This window comes from Urocitellus parryii, chromosome 2 (assembly GCF_045843805.1).
Source record: "Urocitellus parryii isolate mUroPar1 chromosome 2, mUroPar1.hap1, whole genome shotgun sequence".
NCBI lineage: Eukaryota > Metazoa > Chordata > Mammalia > Rodentia > Sciuridae > Urocitellus > Urocitellus parryii.
The window spans coordinates 172507049-172532578 of NC_135532.1; the positions used below are offsets into that span (position 1 = coordinate 172507049).

Sequence of the window (25530 nt, forward strand, 5' to 3'; positions counted from 1 at the left end):
TACTATACTTAAAACAGTTTTTAACATGAAAGTATTTGTTTATTATATACTTTTAAAAAAGAGAGAAAATTAAATTTTCATGTCATCCTAGAGTAAAATTTGGAGTTTCAGTCTGGGATCTCTAAGGTTAATCTAGAACTACTACCATTGTTGAACATATTCCTAAAAACATTCGTTGGTTAGAGGTAGGTGATGGAAAAGGAAGACGAGAGACAAAGAAATCAACTTCATCTTTTTGGGATTCTTGAGGTTGAGAATATTGTGAGCCTGGTCTAGACAGTTACCAGAGAGCAACACACCTTGAGTCTTATGAATTCCAATTAACAACTTGGTCATCATGCAACATTAAACTGCCTCTCATCAGGCATGTATTGGAATGAAAATAAGAAACGATCCCTTTTTCCATTACTGAGGAGAGAAAAAAGATGGCAGAATCTGATGTGAAGAAGCAAAGAAACTTAGAAGATCAGATCAGTAGGGGCATGGTCAGTGAGAAGGAAAAAAATACTAGAGACAGAAGTACACAGAATGCAAGCTAAAACACTTGTCTAGTACAGGAAAGAGACATCTTGAAAATATCTTTAACAAAGGACTGTGAAGTGATGAGGTCCTACAAACACATAGCTATGACCCCTTTTCTAACCCAGGCAAAGGGTGTAAGAAAAAAAGGCTTTAAACTTTTAAAAGGGGGCCTGGGGCTGTGGCTCAGTGGAGCACACTTGCTTAGCATGTGTATAGCACTGGGTTCTATCCTCAGCATCACAAATAAATAAATATATTTTATTCGCCTACAACTAAAAATATTTTTTTTTAAAAAAATCTTTAAAACATTTTTTACTTTAAATTTTCAGGAAGGCAGCTCAGCCTATACTATATGCAAATCATTGATGATTATTATGCAAATTACACAGGGCTTTCGGGTTCTGGGCAAACTGCCAATGTGGTCAACAATGCTTCAAAGTCTATGCACTGAAGTCATAGAAGGGAAACATTGGCAAGAGAATGGAAGTGGGTGTCACAGCTTCCTGAACAGTCAGTGAGAATGGAAAGTTTCATCTCTGGCTGGTCAAACATTTTTCAACTCCTCCAAGTCACATAAAAATATGCAAGTTAATACCATTCAAAAAGAAGACACAAAACCTTTTAAACTATGATTCAAAACTATTTCTAAAATAAATTTTAAAAAAGATTAAGTATTTTATATAAAAGAGAACTAAAGAAGACAGCATCAGGGTTATTTTCCCCCTTATACATGTTGATAACAAATAAGAAGCTCTAAATGCCAAAAAACATGGCAGTTCAATAGCTTTCTGTGGCATAGCAACTGCAAGGAAAGGCTTTACAAAGAACAAATCTGGCCCAAGTTGCCTAATGTGAAACGGATGTAATCCCTGACTGTACAAAGCCCTTTTATGAACCATTTAAGAAGTTCTAGATCATTGTTTTCTGGCACTGGAGGTATACTGCACTTCACTGTGAGTTCAGGTTTAACACAAGGTAGAATTTAATGGATGAAACTGCTACCACTGCCTTGTAGATAAACACAATTAAATTTCTGGCATAGTTATAAATTCAAAAACAGTGTCATCAAATTCTAGAATCTTTTATATTTGATTTTCTTTTTCTTCCCCTTCTTAAGGCCAGAGTAATAGAATCTTCTCTTAAAGGACACAGTAAAATCCACCTTGCCTCAAACAAATACCAATGGCCCCTCCAATTTCTAATGTTTTAAATGTATCTAAGGATTTTGTCTCTTTTATTCGCCACTACATCTTGTAACCAAAATGGTGTTTAGCGCATAGTGGGGACACTATGCATATCTATTGACAAGGCTGCCTGCTGTCCACACCAAAAAATCCTTCACAGCTTACCACTTCATTCTTTTAAAAACATTTTTGCTAAACTAGTATTTTTCAGTCTTTCACAGTTCACATCACTGAGTAGTGTCAGAGAGGTGGGCATGAAATGAACAAAATTCCTTAGTGGAACAAAAATAGCACACTGATGCAGCAACATTTTCTTTCTTCATATAGACTTGGCTTCTTTTCTTTTTTGCACCCTTGTAAGATCTTTTAGTAGAATGTGCTCTACCACAGGAATATGTTTGCCTTAAGAGATTAGCAGATTTACCGACTACTGGTACCATAAAATAATTTTTCTTTTTTTTTCCAGCAACATATGAATATTATTACAGTAAGAAAATCTGAAGTTTCAATATTTTAAATCTTAAAATGCCAGCTACAGCATCATTGGATGCTTTTCTTGTTTCTTGTCACTATTACTTTAGCAGAAATAAGTTATATTATAAATATCAAGCAACTGGAGAAATTAGAAATAATCTAAATAATATGCAACACGATTAGCTGTAAGTAGGACAGTCAAGATGTGATGGTTATTGCTCTGGGTGACTTTGTTCTTTTGTTGTATGTCTTCAAGGTGGCACTATTCTTCCATTTCTGATTGGATTTAGAGAATTTTAAAAGCTCTTACTTCCCACCATCAGTTGCACTAAAATGGCTCATAATAGATGAGAATTCAAATTCTCTGTTAAGTCATCTTTTAGATTTCAGTGGCTTAGATGCTGATTACAATTGATTTAAGAAGGTGTAATAAAACATACAGTCACTAATTTGAAACAGGAATTACGAATTATCCCATCTTACAATCAGTTTATCTTCAAAGAAGACACTTCTTCCTAAAGCAAACTAACATAAGTAAGTATAACAAATTCCCAGTGCATCCATTTCCCTGCTCCTTTTAAACAAATTAAAAATTTTTAATATAAAAAAAATTGAATATTTTTTAAGAAACCAATGATATATAATAAGTTTCTGGGAAAGGTTTCTCTATATAGCTCAAAATCTATTTCTATGTAGAATATGTCTTCCTGAGTTCAGCATAACCTTTAATAATCAATTTACCTGAAATATTCTAACACTGTCCTAACACCTAATAAGAGATCCCTTCATATAATAGCCAAATTATTTGTTGAATAAATTAAAAAAAGAAAAACATTTCAAAATAAAGAGAATTAAAAATATACTGCTCTTTTTCATTGAATTGCTAAGGAATTTGAAAAGACCTATAGAACATAAACAGTACTGGATTATGATATAATTTACTGAAAAGCATTCTTAGATCTCATCAATGTTAACCCAGCAATCCTGATAAAACCCATCTGCAGTGGAAAATAATCCCTCCTAACTCACCTAACAAGTCAATAGCAACATCAAGTGATAATACTCATTTATCCAAAAACTTCTAAGTTCAAGACTTGAAGGTCTTAAGCTTAAGTATACATCATAATCACCTCTGCTCTTTTTCATAGTATAGATATGAACCACATGAATAAGAATTTCCAGGGATGGAGTCTGGACATTGGTAACTAGAAAAAGTCCTACAGTTGACTAATGCAGAGGCCAGGAGGTAGAACCACAAACATATAGCTACACAGACTTTTCATACACTTCTAATAACTTTAGGTATCTGGGGTCCTATCCAAAACAAAACCAAAACAGATTCAAAGGGGCAAAGGAAAAGTGGTGATAAATGGCCACATAGAGCAATGTAAAAATAAAATAACATTGTCCTTAAAGAAATGAGACAGTGTAGCAAGTATTAGCAGTCAAAAACACTTAAAAAGTCTAACATTCAAGTTTAACACTAGAGCAAGAGGATCAAGAGCCCTAAAACTGTCCTGAGGGCTTCATTATAATACATATATGATTTTTAAAAAGTGTTCAAAACATCAGCACCAAGACATTAAAAGCTGACTTTTGTTCAAAAGCAGTACATTTAAAAAATAAAATAAAATTTACAACAAAGCTGTTAAAATAAAATTTGGGCTATGGTGTTAGTTCAGTGGTAGAGAGCTTGTCTACTATGAGCAAGCCCTAGGTTCCATCCCAAGCAGCACTACAAAGAAAAATAAATTTAAAATAAGTAAATAAAAGGGGCAAGCTTCTACTATGTAGAAATTTACTTTCATAAAACAGATAATTCCAAAATCCAGTAAATACTTTGACCTACATAATATTCCCTATTTCATTTACCCTCCTCTTCATCAGATTTGTTGCCAAGTGTTGGGCCATTTTCAAGTACTAACTAGTATTAATATAAGTAGATTTGCCATAAAATATAGGTTCAAAAAGCAATTACTGCTTAAAATGCATGGCAGCTAAAGATGGCATAACAATATAATATTTCTTACAAAGGTTATTTTGAAGGGAATTTCATCTAGAAGTATCTAAATTCAGACATTACTAAAAATCACATTATTTTAAATATTTCCTGAATATATCTCTAATTTGACACAAGGTGACATCTACTCAAAATATTCATAAAAGCAAAAATCAAGATTTGGAAAGGTGTTGGGCAGAGAGCAGTCTTTTAAACACAATAAATTACAATTCTCACACCCCTGTTACATATTATTTCTAGTCATTTCATCCTCCTAAGCATTTCCTAAAAAGAATGCTCCTAAAACACTGTCTTATATACATTATACTTAGAGTTGGCCAAAACTGTGAGGAACTTGTTTCTAAGCAATTTAAAAGAAGCAACACACTGACTTATAAACCCAAGATAAACTTTCATTTCTCTTCATAGAAAATGGCAGAATAAGTTACTTTAATGAAAAATCTCAAGTGTGACTTTTTATCACACTCTCGCAAAAATGTAAAATAATTAACTTATTATACCTGAGAGTTCTGAGACTCCAGATACCAAAAAAAAAAAAAAAATTTATCTGGAGACTGTTGACTAGTGTTAAAATTCTACACCTATTCTCTATGTAATAACTCAAAAATAATTGTTTTTTTATTATTCATATACCCATCTGCTATATATTATTTCTGGTCACTTTACCCTTTTAAGGATTTCCAAAAAAAGATTGTCCTAAAAGTGTTTTCTTATATCTGTTAGAATAGGCCAAGTCATTCATCTGACTACAACATAAGTGTGTAAATACTTAATACCATTAGAAATATTATAAAATAATAATGAGTTAATCTGAAATTAGACAAGCAAAATGGCTGAACAGCTAAATATCTGATCTATATTTAGAAACACCTGGAACATATCATAATAAAAGGATTCCCAATAACATTAGAAGATAATAATTTGAATTTTAGTGGGAATTTCAGAAAGATATTACGCTCCATAATAGCACCAGAAAAACCTGGTACTAAAATAGCCAGGAAAACACAGAGCTTATATATATCATGTTGGTTTAGAATCTTTAAATAGATTCCCCATAGATTAGCAGTGAAACCAAAGTAACACAATCAATCACTATCACCATTTTAGAAAATATTTTTTTCTCAAACCCTGGAATTATTCTACATGAGTCACTTGATTTACTCATTAATGTAAAGAACAAAAAATATACATCACATAGCCAGGAGTCATGGCACACACCTACAATCCCACCAACTCAGGAGGTTGAGGCAGGAGGATTTCAAGTTTGAGGCAAGCCTTAGAAACTTAGCAAGACCCTGTTTCAAAATAAAAAGGACTGGGGATATAACTCAGTAGTAGAGCACTTGCCTAGTATGTGCCAGGTCCTGGGTTCATTCCCTAATACCACATACACGTGCACACACACACAAAATCATAAGAATCACTAAGTAAAACTTTAAGACCCTAAGAAAAAAAAGATGGGAGAGAAGACTTCAGAAAACGTGAAACATAAAATGCCAATAAAAAGGAGGGAAAAAATTAGCATAACCACAATTAAACAAATTCAAATTTAAACTACAATGATATATCCATTGTAAGCCATAAAAAAATCAAAGTCTGATACTCAAGGCTGATAAGAGTGTAGAGGGATACACTGTAGGTCCACTTGGGTAGGAATGTAATAGGTACAGTTCTGGAATGAGTAACATTATCTTCATGTCAAAGTTCACACTTTTTGATTCAATCATATACAGTTATAAATACATGAATTTTTTAGTACAGCATAGTTTTAAATGGAGACGAAAAGAATACAACTTTCCAAGAACACAGCAATGTTCAACACAATAATCATTAAATACATGACCTATCAAAAATAATACATTAGCTAATAAAAATGTTTTTTAGCCATTAATAACTTTAAATGTAAAAACAGCTTACACACATCTTAAGGGTTAAAAATCAGGAAATTAAATCAGTATCTATTTATATCCCAAAAAATTGAAAAAAAAAAAACTAGAAAGGGAATATGGCAGAAAATCGAAGTGGTTATTTCTAAGAAATGAAACTATGAAGTAATTTTAGTCTCTATATTTTTCAAAAATTTCTATAATAGTCATACCTCTATATCGCCCAAACTGACAAATGTTTAACAACCAGCTAGGGAATGAGAGGGTTAGCAAGTGTCTGCTGATTTCCATGGGATAAATACTCTCACCATGACTAATTATAAGCTACCAATGGTTTCAGCAACTGGCTCACAAAATTCCTGAAATTTTAGCAATCAGCACTTGCAAGCCAGTGTGAGCTACTCCAGTACAAGTCAGCCTCAATACATTACAGTTTAAAAGGTATACAAAATATTTAAAGAATAGTGATGATTATGACTTCAAATCACATATACAAAGAGAGGGAAGAAAAAAGGATGAAAAATTGACCATATAGATACAAATATACCAATTTCAAAGATTTCCTAAGAATATCAAAAAGGCTATATATAGCCAACTACCACTGTGCGAGAGAGAAAAACAAACAAACAAAAACAAGGGGTAACTTCCAGGGCTGGGGCTATAGCTCAGTAGCAGAGCACCTGCCTAGCATGTGTGAAGCTCTGGGTTCAATCCTTAGCACCACATAAAAATTAACAAAAATAAATTAATTAATTAAAAAAAAGAAGAGGTAACTTCCAATAGTATTTACTGGTCATTTTTGTAATTTACTCATCATTCAACAACAAAATATTCACTAAGAGCCCATTGTGTCTCCTATAATAAGCTCCTGGGGTATAATAGAGTAAAATGAAATCCCTGCCCTCATGGAGCTTACATTCTATTAAAGGTATTCAACAAGCTTTTCCTGATGAATAACTGGTATTTAATTTTACTTTACTTAATATTAAAGTAAGTTAAACTACCTGGGTACAGTGGCTCACATTTATAATCCCAATAACCCATGAAGCTGAAGCAAGAAGCTCTCAAGTTCAAGGCCAGCCTCCACAACTCAGTAAGACCCTCTTCTCATAATAAAAATAAAAATAAAAAGGGCTGGGGATGCTGGGCATGGTGGTGCACACTTGTAATTCCAGCTACTCAGGAGGCTGATGAAGAAGAATCTCAAGTCTGAATCCAGCCTATGCAACTTAGTGATGCCCTGTTGCAAAATAAAAAATAAAAGGGCTGGGTATGTAGCTCAGGAGTAAAAGCACCAATGGGTTCAATGCCCAATACCAGACATATGTGTACACACACAGACACACACACACGTATTAATAAATTATTATGTATACACGTGTGTGTACATTATATATGTGTATGTATAAGTATGTAAAACCAGTATAAATGAGAAGCAAGGTGCTACATATCATCCCCTAGTTTTAGGAGAATAAAAGAGATGTAAGAAAAGAAAAGTTCATTTTCAGGAAAAAAGAGGGACATGATGAAAAGGTAGAAAAACTTGAAAGTCATGGTCCACCATCTCTGGGCAGGCATCCCTCCCTCCTCCCTCTTGTTGAAACTGGTGCAACATGCCAACTTTACTAAATCACACAAGATTTTTATATCTGCCCTAAGGTCCAACCAGGTTCCTGTCTATAAGCTATACCAATAGTTTGAGATTAAAAGATTAGCAACCACCACCTTAATACATTCTCTTACTTTTGCAGGAGACCGCTGTTTCCGCTTCTTCTTTTTCTGTAAGTCTACTGGCTCTCTGATTTGTTTTTTGTCTCTCATCAGTTGTTCAGATACATCAGTAAAAGTAATTTCCTGCTTTACACTTATCTGTTCAAAAAAAAAAGCTGATTTTAGAAATACATAAAAAGTCCATTGTAAAAAAAAAAGTCATCGTATGTTAAATCCTTTGCTGAACCTACATGTAGGTGCTCCCACAGCGACTATGTGGTGTGGTCGCTGTGTGTGCCAATTAAACAGTGTTGATAGAATTTATTAATAGGCAGTTGAGAAATAAAAATCAAGAGTACTTAAGCTGAAGGTGAAACTAAGATGTGTGTGTGTGTGTGTGTGTGCCACACACACACACACACACACACACACACACACACACACACGGTTTTTTAAAAAATCTACCTGGAATAAGAATTAAAGATGTCCTGAGAAAAGATAATCAAAGTGGAATACAGTAGAAGTCAGGACATCAAAACATCAATTTCACTGCCACATTTAAGAACTGATGTGAGATTACAAGCACCAAAAGAGGTTAAGTTCCAAAAATCAATACAATACTGGGGGGGACATAAGGGACATTTAGACATCTTGATGGGGTTGCTTTTATAAAATATCAAGAATACAACACAAACTTATAAAATATGATACATTAAAAGAAAAGATAGACTAACAATGAAAACTTTATTATTTTATGTTCAATGTCTTTGCCAAGATAGTAGTCAGTATTTTCCGAAGCTTTACAATAAACCATCACCAAATAGGTGATCATGAGATTGTGTATGGATTAAGGCCACTACTCTGCCCAAGATCTGATGCTTACTATATATAAGTAGAGACATTAATCCATTTTTAGATCTCAGTTCTCACAGTGCTGCTTGTCCTAAAAGAAACCAAAGGTCTAAGGTCACTAATGGTACGGTCAATTCTCATTAGAACTAACAGTGCTCCTTTATACCCCTCTTCACTGCTACTTTTTCAATCTATCCTTGAAGTGAAAACACAAGGACTTTAAAAGAAATTTTTAACAGGCTATGAAATATAGCAAAAATCCTCAAGAATCATCTGAGAAGCAGAATGTGCTAATGACCACATTTTTAAAGAACACTAAAAATATGCAAAAGATTATCAGCATCTTATAGATAAATAGTGTAAGCTGGAAGACAGACAGCTATGTAGAAAAGGCTCATGAATAAAATGTTTAAAGATAAGCCATGGATTTCAGATTGACAAAATAAGGAAGTAGAAACTGCCATAAATTCCTGAAATGTGGACAATATAAAAATCACAAATCAAGAAACTTGGCATAAGAAAACTATGATGTAAATTACTATTTACCTAATTAATAATTTTATCAAGCTATAGAACAGTAATATGACTGCTCTTAGGACTTCTTACATTACTAATCAATTAGAACATAAAACATAAGGTCATATCACCACCAACAAGGCTTTGGGTAGGACATCATACCACCTCTGAAGTGATGTTTAATAAAATACAACAATACTCCTGGGCTAAGTATGAGACAAAGAGAGATAAGAGACTTAAGCAGCTGTGGAATTGCTCTGTCCTATTTTGCAGGGCATCCATAAGCTGGGGATATAGCTCAGGTGGTAGAGTGCTTGTCTTGCATACACAAGGCCCTGGGTTCCAATCCCCAGCACCACACCAAAAAAAAAAAAAAAAAAAAAGGAAAAAAAAGAAAGAAAAGAAAGAAGAAATGCCTATTTTGTAGGGCCTCCAAAAAAAGTAATCCAAACATTTCTGTAGGCTTATAAATTGCAAAGAAACCATGAAATGTAACATGAAGTAAGAAGAAACAGAGGAACTCTTTTTAGTAAAAGTATTAAGTACTAAGTACAGTCAAGCACAGTGAAACATGTTTGTAATCTAAGTCACTCTGAAGGCTGAGACAGGAGGATCTCAAGTTTGAAGCCAGCCTCAGCAACTTAGCAAATCCTTAAGCAATTTAGTGAGAACTTGTCTCAAAATAAAAATTAATAGAAATGGGAATGTAGCTCAATGGTCAAGTACCCCTGGGTTCAATCCCAAGTACAAAAATGGAAGGATGTCAAGTAGAGTATAATACAGACTTATAAATAAGCTATTCTCAAAGCAAAGAGCCTTGTGTACAAATTTTTAAAAAGTTAGTACATGTATATTTAAAGCTAATACATAACCATTTAGTTACTACCATATTATACATGTAATCATATTAATTTTCAAATATGAGGCATACTTTTAATTAAAAATACCTAAACCTAGAAGTATCAGTTGATCGGTAAGCACTATAAATTACATTTTTAGACTTATCTAAAATGTTCCATTAGGCTTATCACTCATAAATGGAAGAATCTGTCTATAACTTATAATCATACAATAAAAGTGGTCTAGCCTAAGGCACTTAGAAAAGATGTTGGCAAATCCAAAAACTTAGAGAGATATATGATAATAAAACAACTACAAAGAATGATTTGCAAAAGTCTGGAAAAAAACTTAAGACTTCTTTTACCAAGGAAGACTACAATAGCAACCTATAAAAACAAGAAAACTTCTTAAGCATGATGAAGAAATAATTCATTCTTATCTACCCTTTCCTTAAGAACTCTCTTTAAAAGAAAAATGTGTTCTCCATGTTACTTTTCACCAAAACAAAAAAAAGTGTAATTAATAAAAAGTAGGTGTCAGTAGGCAAGTAATGTTAGAAAACATTGGTTTGCTTCATTTAAAAAAAACTGTTAACAAAAATTGATTTTTTTTTGGGGGGGGGGGCTGGATAGCAGCAACACCTAGAGAACGTATTTATTTTTGTAAGTATTCATATTATAGCAACCCAATTGTGAGATACAAAGTTTTACCTCAGTTTTCAACTTAGAAAACTTTGTCATTTGGAAAAATAATTATTTAAACCTACTTTCTAATATCTATACTTATTTAGTTTCATCTGATTATTTTGGCCACAACTTTCAAATCCATGTAAATAAATATGAACTATTAAACAATTACCTTGCCCTTAATTTTAATGGAAATGTTGGTAATAGTTCCCCAAAATGAGTATTTCAGCTTTTTTCCCTTTTTACTTCAGTTTTGAATTCTTTAAAACATCAGTAATGTATGTCACATACTACCATATTCTTTATAATTTTTGTTCTTTTTAGATTCACAAGTGTATTTGGACATATTATACATACATGGAGTACAATTTATTCTAATGAAAAACCCATTCTGGTGGTTGTACATTATGTGGAGTTACACTGACCATACATTCACATATAAACATTAAAAAGTTATGTGGATTCATTCTACTGTCTTTCCTATTCCCATCCCCCCCTCATCCATTCATTCCCCTTTGTCTTAATCCAATGAACTTTTTGGGGGTGGGGGAAGAGGGATCAAGGATTGAATTCAGGGGCTCTCAACCGCTGAGCCACATCCCAGCACCATTTTGCATTTTATTTACAGACAGGGTCTCATTGTGCTGCTTAGCGCTTTGCTTTTGCTGAGGCTGGTTTTGAACTCAGATCCTCCTACCTCATCCTCCCAAGCCACTGGGATTGAGACGCTGCTCCCCCCTTATTATGTGTTAGCATCCAAAATATCAGAGAGAACATTTGGCCTTCGGTGTTTGAGGATTGGTTTACATCACTTTGGTTTGCTGCATTTTTAAAATCCACTAAACACGAAGAAAATCAAGTCTAGAAAAAGTCAATTAAAAACAAACAAACAAAAACCCCTCCTTTATTCTGACATTTGAGTTTAACTATTTCACTCAATCTCATCAGCACATTCATGACTATTAGGTCTGAATTTCAATGCACTCTCACACTGTCCAGAAATAGCACCACCACTTCCAAAAAAAAAAAAAAAAGTCCTTTTTCATTTAGACTTAATTAAACCCAGAAAATTCACCTCCTAAAACTCTAGTCTCTGCTCATTCCCTGATCCAAGTTGTCTCCAACACAGAAGTCCTATAGTGTCATGATTCCTTGAGACTTCTAAAATGTATCTCCCTCTTTCATATCTAAAATTTAGGTCCCAACTTTGAACATAAAGAAGTCTTCCTATATTGAAAAAAAAATCTTTTCTTGATTCTCAAGCTCCAAATCTAATTCAAGTCCAGAATCCAGAATGTCTTTCTTTTCCAAGACTTATTTCATTTTAGGCCCCAAAATAAAAAGTCTTTCTTTTATATTTAACTATCTCACATACATGTATTTTTCACTGGCATTTCTCATAATATCTTTCACTAATTTATTCACTCAACAGCTATTAGGGGCCTGCTCTGTGCCAAATTCAGTCAGACTAAAATAACAAAAAACAAAAACATTTACTGAGATCCATATATGTAAGTATAATTTTAGAACGAAGAGATCATGCTAAATAGTAGTTTCCTTTTCAAAGGTCTTAACAATGAATAATTCAAGATATCAATATCCTGCTCTAACTAAATGAATGGTACTCGGAATAAAGGTAGGAATTCCAAGGAAGGAATGGAAAATCAAAGATAGTTGAAATAACTGCAACAGACCTATGGATAAAAAAAGAGTCTTAATTATTATGTATTCCCTTTTTATTTTTTCTTCCAAAACTGCTTGCTACTCTCCCCAACTTTCTCCTCCAAGACTCTTCCTTCTTTTCATTCCCAACATCCTTATTTACATATCCAGCGACATCCATTTCACTCCAATTAATAGTACCAATCTGCTGACTTGGGCATAATCATTTCCTCAATGTATTCTTCCACAAATAAATTAAAGTTGCTTACTTGTCATTTCTCTAGTAATGATTCTGCAATACTGCCTCGTTGCCAACAATATCAACTGCAAGCTCCCCAGCTCAGATTATTCAAGATTCTGTGATCAATCGATTTTTGCAAGGAACATAAGTCACCTGGTAGAAGTATCTATCCTTACATCATCTCTCCTCTTCATTTCTGGAGCTATATGGTCCTATCAAGTTTCAATTTCAATTTCTGGTAGTCTTTCTTATCTTCCCACTCACGGAGAAAAAGAAAGGTATTCTGCTTTCCTCTATACTGTGTATTGATGCTTCCATTCCCACCCATCATCAAGGGTCTGCAGCTTCATTGCTTCTCTAGTGCCCCTGACTCCCCATCAGCGATTTTTTCTCTTCCCAAAAGCATACTGCAGTTTCTCCTATAAATTTCTGAGCTGGGCACTGTGGTGCACACCTGTAATCCTAGCTACTCAGGAGGCTGAGGCAGGAGAACTGCAAGTTAAGAGTCCACCCTCAGCAACTTAGTCAGATCTATCTCAAAATTTTAAAAAGGGCTTGGGATTTAGCTTGGTAGCAGAGCACCTGCCAAGCATGTGCAAGGCCCTGGTTCACTCCCCAGTACTACAAATACATACATACACACACAGATTTTTGTGGATTCAACTATTTCTACCTACTATTCTTTTTTTGGCAAACATTTTGAAAGAATAATCTGTACTTGGCATATAGAGACAAAATAACTGTTCCCAAATTTAGGAAAACAGTTATCCTGAGAGTAAAAGTAGTACACAGCCATATAAAAAGAATGTGTTTAAATATCACCAGAAGAAATCTATTTCAAAATATTGCCTAGGAAACACTTAAGTTGAATCAAGGTGACCACAAGTATAAATATTTAAATGTAAAAAGATATAACACAACTGACTATACTACAAACATACATAATAGCTAAACAACAAATGTTAGCAATATTTGGGGGTATCTATGGAATACAGAAAAGGAAAACTTCAGAGAGAGAATGTGAGAGACGGAGCATAAGCGTGTGTGTGTGTGTGTGTGTGTGTGTGTGTGTGTGTGTATTTCCAGGGTGGTTTTGACAAGAACAGTTGATGTAACCAGCCAACAGGAAGATTTCAAATTCCAAGCTTATAAAACTGCAGAAAATAGCAAGGAGGTAAAGCAGTACACTGACAGATAAGACATAGTGAAATATAAGCCATCTTTAACTCTGCCTGACCCATAATTACATGAAAATTTTTCAAAGGAGTGACATTTGTCAGGAGAGAAAACTGACCAACAGTCCTTTGATCTGAAAAATTTGAAAGATCTGCAATTCAAATTATGGTCTACTTTCATATATATATATATATATGTGTGTGTGTGTGTGTGTGTGTGTGTGTGTGTGTGTGTGTTACTATAAATTTATACTCTGATTGCTCTATCAGCATCTAATAGTTTAAGTAACTATAGATGGATAAAGTGATTAAATCAAGTTATCTTACCTGGAATGGTACTGACCACCCTACTTGGAAATGCCATTCTTCCAACTTTCAGGATATCATATGATTTTAGTTCTCTCATTTACCTTCTGGTAGTTCTGAATTCATCCTTCCAGTAACACGTGCCTTTATTTTGTAGGAGTTTCAGTAAATCCACATCAATGGTTCTTAAATATAAGGAATCAAGAAGATCCTGACTCCATTTCAGTGTCAGGTTTCCTGATCAAACTACTTTCATAACCTACTATTTTTATTCCTTTCTCTTAAGAACTCCTTTAAGAAATGCATCAGTAGGTTTGAAAACTTAGTTATATTAAACTAGACAATGAAGAGATTCACAAATGTTTTTTTTAAATCTCACTAAATTATTTTAGAAAACAGGATTATTTTTCATTTAAAAATGTTATATGCTAATGTGTAATGGGTCTTATTGTTACTTTCAAATTAAAAAGTAAAACTTAAAATTTCTGAATTTTTAGTTTCTGATACAGTAAACACTGATATATACAATCAACATTAGCAAAAGCTCTTGGGAGTTCTCAATATTCCTTAAGAGAAAGGATCCTAAGACCATAATGTTTGAGAATTATTGATCTAGATACATTATAACCATATTTTGCATTCCCTTCTCCTCCATTCAATCTCTTTTAATACAGATGGCTGGGTCCTACCAAAATAAGGAAATTAGTATAGATACTGTGTTCATATGGGTCAGTACACATAAATATACTTCCTAGTTTGTTTGCTGAAGTTACCATGGAGGGATGACATTCACCATAAAGAATGTAACCTTTATTTTTTGGTTGGTTTTTCTGTTTTTGTTTGTTTCTTGTTGTTGTTGTTGTTGTTGTTGTTTTTAACCAGGGATTGAACTCAGAGGCACTTAACTACTGAGCTACATTCTCGGCCCTTTTTGGTATTTTATTTTAGAGACAGGGTCTCAATGAATTCCTTAGGGCCTCGCTAAGTTGCTGAGGCTGGCTTTGAACTCATGATTCTCCTGTCTCAGCCTCCTGAGCTGCTGGGATTATAAGCATGCACCACCATGCCTGGCAAGAACTTAACTTCTAAAATAAATTATCCAAATAAAAAAGGCTAAGGACTCTGGGAAATAGCTGATTCTAGAGCTAAAGCAGAGGAAAATGGATGATGACCATGAAAAATTGTGGTGCCAGAAGCTAACATGCTTGAAAAGCCATCAGAGCACATCAAAAGGACATAGAGCTGAGAGTAGTGACAAAAGCCAACAATCCCAGTGACTCAGGAGGCAGAGGCAGAAGGATCCAAGTTCAAGGCCAACCTCAGGAACTTAGCAAGACTCTATGCAACTTAGCAAGATGCTGTTTCAAAATAAAAAGGGCTAGGGATGTAGCTCAGTATAAGTGCTCCTGGGTATAATCCCCATTACCTCAAAAAAAGGACACAGAACCTAGCCTGAAAGAACTTGTAATGGCCAAAGCTTAGAGCAATATGAGCAAGAACATATGATAATACTATATTATAAACCATACAGTAAAATAAATATCTATACTAATAAATATACTGTTTCAAAGTATCTTCTGCAAGTATTTGTCAATTGTAAAGGAAAAAGTAGTAACTTTACAGAGGAACAACCTGGAAGATACCACCTTAACAAAGGGTAAAAGTTAAATCACCAGTATGAAGACATATCCATATTATGTCCACCTGATATGATGCCCTGAAAAAGACACAACATCCCTTTTTCAGGATTGTCAAACTGCAGAGCTTCAATCTAACTAAAGGAGACATCAGACAAACTCAAATTGAGAGTCAGTCTACTAAATAATTGACTAGTGTTCCTCAAAAATATCATGGTCACAAAAGACAAGGAAAGTCTAAGCAACAGCTACAGATTGGAGGAATCTAAGAAGATACAACTACTAAATGAAATGTGGGATCTGAATCAAATCTTGGAATACAAAAAGGACTTTAAAGAGTAGCAACTAAAATTCAAATGAGGTCTGTAGTTTATTGGTATTTTTGTCTAAGTTTCAGGTTTTGACAATTGTACTATGTTTGTGTAAGGTTTAACATTAGGGAAAGATGAGTGAAGGGTTTATGTGAACTCTGCTATTTCTGCAACATTTTTTTAAGTCCAAATTTTTTTCAAAGGTAAAAGTTAAAAAAAAATTGTTCTAGATCTGGCTTTTCTAACTTTAAAAATACTTTATCATTTATATGGTGTTTTTAAGTTTGTGATTTCTCTTTCTCAGCATAGTAAACTAAGATTTAGCTAACATTTATTATGTGTCAGGTACTGTCCTTGTCACTAAGAACACAATGGACTTTAGTAGCAGGCAAGGGACATATGGTCTGGACATATGGCCTGTTACAGTCTATGGCATTTAATCTTATAGTAAGTCTATGGAAAAATATTTTTATCCCACTTTAAAAAGGTGTATTATTGCCTAAAATCACATTAATCAAGAGTGAAAAACAAACTTTAAACTCATGTCTTCCTTATGCTAAGACTAAAATCCCAATTATTGTGATCTATGAATTATTCCTTATACTTATGTTGCCAATAAGGAAACTAAAACTTCAGGTGTCTCTTTCATCCATATTTATAAAGTTTTAAAACTAGCACCAAGATCTGATACTTTTCAGTTCAAGAGTTATTTACACTACTGTTACTGCTTCTTAATAAATCTAGATTATTCAGATATGTTAAAATGCTTTTTGCACAAACATATTATATCTTTCTATATATTATCTATAGTTTGGATGGCTTCCAGAGTATGAAATGAATTTCTAGCTATTCTAGAATATGACTAAGGGAATGAAAGTAATTTAAAAAATAAAGTGGCCAAGTACTAACAATACTTAGGTAAAGCATTAGAAGACTTTTGAGTTTTTCAATGCCACTTCGTCCAATTACCAGCTGAGTAAACTTGGCTTTCAGAGGTAGAATGGTAAAAATATAGGCTAGGAGTTAAAAGAAATACAATCCAATTACAAATAGTAATATTTGCAGTGTGAAGATGAACAAATAAAATCTAATAATTTTGACCTTGTTCACATGTAACTTACAGAAAATCCTCAAAGGATTTCTGTAGCATTAAATAAGATTATATAAGTAAAATACCAAAACTACAGTACACAACACTGTACAATAGATTCTTGATGCTGTTCATTATTATAATCATTTCCTCATCTGTTAATTGTTGGTAGTAATAACATCCACCTTATCTCAGAAAATCAAGTGAGATTAGACAAAGGAGACTGAGGCAGAAGGATCCAAGTTCAAGTTCAACCTCAGCAACTTAGCAAGACCCTGCCCTCAAAATAAAAATAAGATGAGCAAAATCTTGAGAACTTTCACATACTAAGTAAATACATATGGTTATTAATCATTACCACACAATTGCAGATGTATAACTGCTTGTATACACAAAGCTTTACCAAATGTTACAAAACTTTTCCACTCAGACATCTTGATATCTAAAATTCAATACAGCTAAAATTCCTTCACATTAAATCCTCCTTGTAATTTCCTTACCTTTCAATAATACTATCCATCCCCCGTCTAAGTAGTCTCTTCTAAAATAATTTTCTTCTCTACCCTCCACCCAAGATCAAGCTCACTTGTTTTTTTTTACCCCCTCACAATCATATATGAATCAAAAAATGATTTCACATTTCCCTTTAAAAATCATTATAAAGATATTAAGTTGAGAATCTTCTATAGTATTAGAGGAAACCAAATTGGAGGTCTTTTGTAAATTATATTTTGGTCAATATGTATCAAGAGCCTTAAGAAAATTTAACTAAAGAAATAATTTCACGTGACAACAAGACCACATAACAAATATCACACTATTATTTATAATAAAAATTACAAATGTCTAATATCCAATAATAAATAGTAAAATAAGTTACAATACCAACTATATGGCATTATGCAGATTTTGACTAATATTAATGACAGGATAAGATTCACAGTTTATGATTAAGTGATAAAATAAAGATAAATACACCTTTACAATTTCATAAACACAAATATACGTGAAGCAAATTTTACACAAACACACGAATATCTATACAAGAAAGCAACAAAAAAAGGAAACACTAAAATGCTGACAAAGGAACATAAATAGCGGTTATTCCAGAGTAATAAGGTTATAGCTATTTTTATGATGATCTTTACAGCTTTAAAAATTTTACATTTTCTGTGTATATTACTTTATAATCTTAAAACAACATTAAGATGAATTTTAGCACAAATCCTAGTATAATCAAAGAAAAAAATCTATTCGCCATTATTTAAAATTATTAAGTTGTTCTAAAAACTTAAACATTACATCAGCAGCAGGAAACAAAGAAAATCTCTGTGGGTGAATCTTTAAAACGTAACCAACAAGTAAATCTTGATCCTCACCTCACATCACCAGCAAAAACCAATTCTAAATGGACTGTCAATCTAAATGGGAAAGGAAAAAACCATTAAACCTTCTAGAATTTAATAAAGGGAAATATCTTCTTGATGTTGGGATAGGCAAAAACTTCTTAAACAGGACACAAAATACTACCAAAAAGGAAAGATTTATAAATTGAACCTTATTAACTACTTGTTAATCAAAAGTAAACTGGCAAGCCAAAGTGGAAAAACATAACTGCAATACACACACCAACAAACACATAAAACAAAACCACTACAAGTTTATAAAAATAAAAATAAAACAACCTAATAGAAAAGTGGGCAAGAGAACAACTTATCTTACCAATAAATAATATATAAATTCTAAATAAATGTGAGAAAGTAAGTATTCAACTTCATTACTTAATCAGTGAAATGAAACCTAATATCACACTGCAATTCCACTACACAACCAGCATAATGGCTAAAATTAAAATTTGGTGTGTGACAATACCAAATAGCAAGGACACAGAGCAATTATTATAAATTGGCAAAACCAACTAGAAAAACTTCTGGCGTAATTGCTAAAGCTGGACATAAGCAAATTCAAATCTAAGTACATGATTAACAGAAATGAGTACAAACACACACCACAAAGCACTTCCAAGATTATTCACAGTGCCATTTTGCATTATAGCCAACATCTAGAAACTCTGGGCGGGGGGCGGGGGCAGTGCTGGGGATCAAAACCTTGAGCAGGCCAGGCGAGCACTCTACAAGAGCCATAATTCCAGCTTCTCTAGAAAAAAATCTAAATGCTTATTATACTAGAACAAATATATACTCATACAACTGATCATACAGAAATGAGACTAAGTTAATACTATATGCAATAAGATGGCTATATCTCATAAACAATGTAAAACAAAGAAACCGGACATGAGAATATATGCTATATGTAATCCTATTTATACTGAATTCAAATTGAGTGAACTAAAGGCCACAATAAAAGCATTAGGGCAGTGGTAATCTCTAGGAATGAAAGGAGAGTTGTACCTAAGAGGGATAGAAGAGGTGGGGCTTCTGGGATGCTAGTGATGTTCTATGTCTTGAGCTGGTTAGCGCTTATACAAGATGCTCACTTTTGATTAAAGACACCAAAATGTACATGTTAGGGTTTGAATATGTGGTGTCCCCCAAAAGCTCCTGTGTTAATTCAGGAATGTTCAGAGGTAAAAAGATTGGATTGTGAGAGCTGTAACCTAATTCAGTCCACCCTAGATTGAATGGGTTGACTGGATGGTAACTATACACAGAAGGGATGTGCACAGAGTAGGGGTTACTGGGAGCAAGCCCTGGAAAGGTACACCTTTCCTGTAGCCCCTTCTCAACTCCCTCTCTCTCTGCTTCCAGGCTATCATGAAATGAATGGTGCTCTTCTGCCATGCCCTTCTGCCATGATTTTGCCTCACCTTGGGGCCAAGAGCAATGGAGATGGCTGACCATGGACTAAACCTATGAACCTGTGAGTCAAAATAAACTTTTCCTCCTCTAAGTTGTCCTTGTCAAATATTATGGTCATGACCAAAAAAAAAAAAAAAAACTGACCAACATAGTACACTTAATAACTTGCATACTTTTCTATATGAATGTTATGTTTCAGTAAAAACACATATACTTAGGCAAATAATGCCAAAAATGTGCATGTACACACAAACATAAATGCATAAAAACATAAGCAAATTCCTTTTACTATTTTTTCACTCAAACCAACCAACCAATAACATAAATGTGTATCAACAGGGTGGTGGCTCAATAAATGATGCCATACCATTTAATCAGCCATTAAGATAAATAAGGCAGTTTTATATGCAATAACATAAATCTCTACAAAATGTCATTAAATTAATGCAGATTTCAAATACATACATATATTTATGCTAAATATATGTATTATGTATCTAAAACATATTACACAGACATAAATACATACACAATATATTTGTTTATAAATTAAAAATTTCCAGAAGAATATCAATATTAGTAACTTCTTCAGAATTAAGAGTAAGCCGAGGTTAGGAACTTTTTACCTTTTCCATGTTGCTGAGGATCAAACCCTGGTCCCACATATGCTAGGTAGGTGCTGTATCACTGAGCAATACCCTGACTCTAAGGAACTTCTACTTTTATATCATTTTATTAACTTCCATGTCACTTTAATACTCAGTAGCCCACAAAACTCCTATTGAACCCCTTAAATGAATTATAAAAGAAATGTAATAGTAACAAGGTATAGCTATAATTTATAAATGGTTCTGAAAAAGTATACAATATAATGGATGACAAGAAGGAAACAGCCAAAGACAGAGGAACAAACTTCCTACTAATGGCTATTTCAAGCAAATAAAAGGCAAAGAAGTTTATCACCTTCCAGGATGATTTTGAAAAATCATTTGTCATCAATAAATGCAATCCAATTTCTGCAATTAAACCACAGTGCAAAATGTGCATCAAAAATAATAAATACCTTAAGGAACAGTGAAATAAGTATAATGAATTTTTTTATTTAATAAGAGGAAAGAAATTACCTACTACAAAATATTTACATAAAACAGCATCTGCATGTTAGATTCTTATTGACTTGACCATGAGATATTTGGGATAAATACTATACCATCCTCCTAAACTAATAACAAGATTTAAGAAAATTTTAAAAATAAAACAGAATTTTCATACCAAATATATGAAATATATTTTGAATTTTCTGAGCCATTAAACAAAATTATTCAGACACACAAAATGCATGAAAGCATGCCTAGGATTTTATTCATGCTGCTTTATAGCACAAAAATTTGTGAGTAAATTAAAATGCCACACAAATGTTTAAGTACATTTTTCCCCTGGAATTATACATATCAGAATATTTTATATTATAATATAAGTAGGATATGATTTTTTACGTATCTCCTAATTTATAAAAATACTTTTGTTCAAGGAGTATAATCCAACAGTTTATTAGAATACAAACGTAGCATGTATCATATTTTATAATTTGCTCCATTTTGTTAATATAAAACGTAAGTCCTTCCTCTTAACATGCTTGCCATCAAACTAGAAAAATAAAGAAGATAAAAACTTATATGACTTCCCAGGACTAGGGGTGAGGCTCAGATGTAGAACATATGTCTAGCAAGTGTGAGACCCTAGGTTCAATTCCTGGTACTGCAAAAAAGAAAAATTATGACTTCCCAAATCTTCCTGAGTAGATCTGACAAGAATAAAAAGAATATCCAAACACTTTTCTTAAAATTTCTGAAATAAATTTAGTTTCTTGGTTGAGAAGCTTTCTACAGTACTATCAGCCTACAATGATGGAAATTTTATTTATCTATGTTGTCAAATACGAGTCATGAGCCCAGATAACTACTAAGCATTTGAAATATAACTAGTGAGCCTAAGTAACTGAAAAACTAATTTTATTTAATCTTCATTTAAATGTCTAACATGTTAGGAAACAAACTTCTAATAAATAAACTACAGATATTAAAAGGCTGACTTGTACTTTGCTATTGAAAACACAGGGTCACTGAGCTGAATCTGGGTGACTGATTTAAAGTAGTGATCAAGATAAATCCTGAAAACTAACAATTACCACAAATGAAGAAAACTGTCACCAGACATTAAGGAGAGTTTTCATGGGCTACAGAATCTAAAAATTTTTAACCATTTAAGAAAACTCAACTTTTTGTTCTGAATAAACAAACAAAAAAATTAATCAGTTCTTTGTAACTTCCAAGTGAAAGAAGAAAGCCACTAACACCTTCAGGATCATTTTGGGGGTAGGAGATATAACCAGGGATTGAATTTAGGGCTCTTAACTACTGAGCCACATTCCTAGCCCTTTGTATTTTTTATTTTGAGACAGGGTCTCACTGAGTTGCTTAGGACCTTGCTAAATTACTGAGGCTGGCATTAACTTGCAATCCTCTTGCCTCAGCCTCCTCAAATTGCTGGGACTACAGGCATATGCTACCGCATTTGGCTTAGTATTTATTTTTAAAAGGCTATTTATAGCACAATCTATATAGCATGTGAAGAAGACATGTTAGCTTTAAGTTTGATACACTTTACACTTTTTAATATAACATTTATTTATTTGTTTGTTTGTTTATTTATGTGGTGCTGAGGAACGAACCCAGTGCCTCATATGTGCTAGGCAAACACCCTACCACTGAGCCACAACCCCAACCCCAAGGTTGATACACTATTGTAAACCTGGATCATATTGTTCTAGGTAAATGTTCTCTTTTCAGCTTAACAAATACATATTCATGCCATAATCAGCATATAGTTCTAAGTCAATGTCCTCTTTTCATGTCAAAATGCCATAATCCCAGCTACTCTGGAGCCAGAGGCACAAAGACAGCAAACTGAAGACCATCCTCAGAACTTAGGGAGACTCTGTCTCAAAAAGTTTAAAAGGGATGGGGATACAGCTCAGTGGTAGAGCACCCCTGGGTTTAATTCCCAGTACTGGGGATAGGGGTGTATATTCATGATACTAAGACCCACATGGACACATAAATAAGGAATAAGGTATAAGTACACGTATGAAGACATGAACTGGTATAAAAATACTTTATTATTACAAACAGAGATATGAAAAAATCTTGCTCTATATGTGTAATATGAATTGTAATACATTCCGCTGTCATGTATTTAAAAAATAAAATTGAAAAAATAAAGGGAATAAGGTATAAAATTTATTCTGTCTGCTATATTCTATAAAAACAATGTTACATGAACCCTGAATTCTGCCTTTCTGGTATATGGTATGATAAAGTGTTTCAAAGATTAATTTATCAATATCTCTCTTTTTTTTTTTTGGTATCAAAGCATCCCAGCCTCTTTTTATATTTAATTTAAAAACAGGATCTTGTGGAGTTGCTTAGCGCCTTGCTAAGTTGCTGAGGTGGCTTTGAACTCAACAACCCTCCTGCCTCAGTCTCCCGGGCCACTGGGATAGCAGGTGTATGCCATCATGTCTGGTTGGTTTTTGTTTGTTTGTTTGTTTTGTTTTTAAGTTGTAGATGGACACAATACCTTTATTTATCTTTATGTGGTGCTAAGGATTGAACCCAGGGCTTCACATGTGTTCGGCAAGCACTTTAGCGCTAAGCTACAACCCCAGCCCCTATGGTTATCTTTTAAAAAATAATAGCATTCGATTTTGGGTAATCATAAAAACAGAATATCAAGCGGATATTGGAGAACTTTTAGAAGGGGGTTGAGAAAAGTTCAAAATATGCTAGCAAGCAGAAAGAGTAGGTTAATATGTGCAATATGCATATGAAAAAAAGTACCAAAACATAGTGATTATATCTGAGAGACAAGAGAGTAGTAGGCTATTCTGGGAGATATGGACACCTATGTCATACAAAACCTGCATACCAATGTTCACAGAAGCTGTATTCATAACAGCCAAAACTTAGAAACAACTACAATGTCCCCCCAATACAAGAATAACCATAGTACAACCATACTGTGGAATACTACTCTATAATAAAAAGGAACAAATTACTGACACAAACAACAATCTGGATGATTCTCAATAATGTATGTTGAGGTTAAAAAAAAAAAGTCAATCCCAAAAGATCACATATTGTATGATTTCACTGAAAAAACATTTTCAAAATGACAAAGCTCCAGGGATGGAAAAATGGATTTGGGATAGCCAGGGGTTAGGAATGGTAGGGGAAGGGGAAGAGATATGACTACAAATGGACCGATCTTGTCCCTTCCCCTTTCTGCTCCTCTGTATCCCCTTTCCCTCATGAGACAGCCTGAAAGCTCTAGGCTGGGCCAGAACAAGGTATCCAATAAGAGTCAGGATGAAGACGGCTTCAGTGTGAAAAAGGTGCCCAATACAAGATGTCAGAGGCCAACTAGGGTGCGGAGATTCTCCACACAGAAGGGAAGCTCAACATGAGATTTTGGGAATTCAAGCAGCATAAGGAAGGGTCTACATTGTGGGGGAATAAGAGCTTGGAGCAAGGTATCAGAAGCTGAGTTACATGAAGAAAGTATCAGAGTTGGTGTGGATCAGCACAGTCTATCACAGCAAGAGTGCCATAAGGATGAGGATCCATGTGGTGCCAAGTCCCAATCAAGCTGTCAAAGCACATGCTGTGGGAGAAGGGCATCCATGCAGGGGATGGGGAGGCAAGCACTGCTATGGAGTAAAAGCTAGGGACAGCTCCACTAGTAAGGACAAAATAATAATAGGAAACACATTAAAGACAACCAAGTCAGGATTCTCACTGTCTAATATACTCTCTAGTTGTTGAACTCAATTAGAGATGTTTGCTGTAAACCTAACAATATTTTCAATAATGACAGATGGATATTAAAAAATGTATATAAAAGCAAATGTGTGCATAAATAAATGTAGATAATTACATATACAGAATACAAACACATATATACATACAGTATGTACATATATACATGAGTACATATATTTTCATATTCTGCAGCTATGTCCATTGAGAAGCCTGGGAGCAGCTATATCCCAATAACAGGGCACAGTGTGTTGAAAACTAAGATCCTAGCTTCTAAATACTATTCTCCACTAAAATGAACTAGAATTCCTTGGGGAAATGGCTGACTCCAGGACTGAGGCAAGAAGAGTACAAGATAAGCCTAGATCATCTTGTGCCAGAAAGCAAGAAAGTTTTGAAGATTGATGGGCATAGGATCCCATTGGCCAAATCTTAAACAAAGCATTAAAATAACTTATTAAAATGATTAAAATATTTTTTGTGAATAAAATAAAAATCTAAGTTTATGTTAATGCACATAAATAAGTGAATAAATTCTTAAAATGAGAGAAGAGGAAGGGATATAGCTCAGGAGTACATGTGCTGCCTAGCATGCACAAGGCCCTGGGTTCAAATCAAATACTACAAACAAAGGAAAGAAAGAAAAGAGAAATAGGATTAACTCTGTAGTGACAATTACTAGTAGACACCACCTTATCAAGTAAGCAAAATCAATCAGA

General features: G+C 33.7%; 1 protein-coding gene across 6 annotated transcripts in view; it reads right to left on the reverse strand.

The window, feature by feature from the left end:
- Positions 1-25530, reverse strand: part of Znf148 (zinc finger protein 148) — a 147505-nt gene that overhangs the window by 52564 nt on the left and 69411 nt on the right. For all 6 annotated transcript variants that reach the window (XM_026394082.2, XM_026394073.2, XM_026394057.2 and 3 more), the window contains one exon: positions 7830-7955. In XM_026394082.2, coding sequence (XP_026249867.1) covers positions 7830-7907 — 78 coding nt within the window. In that variant the 5' untranslated portion in view covers positions 7908-7955. The remainder of the gene's footprint in view (positions 1-7829; positions 7956-25530) is intronic.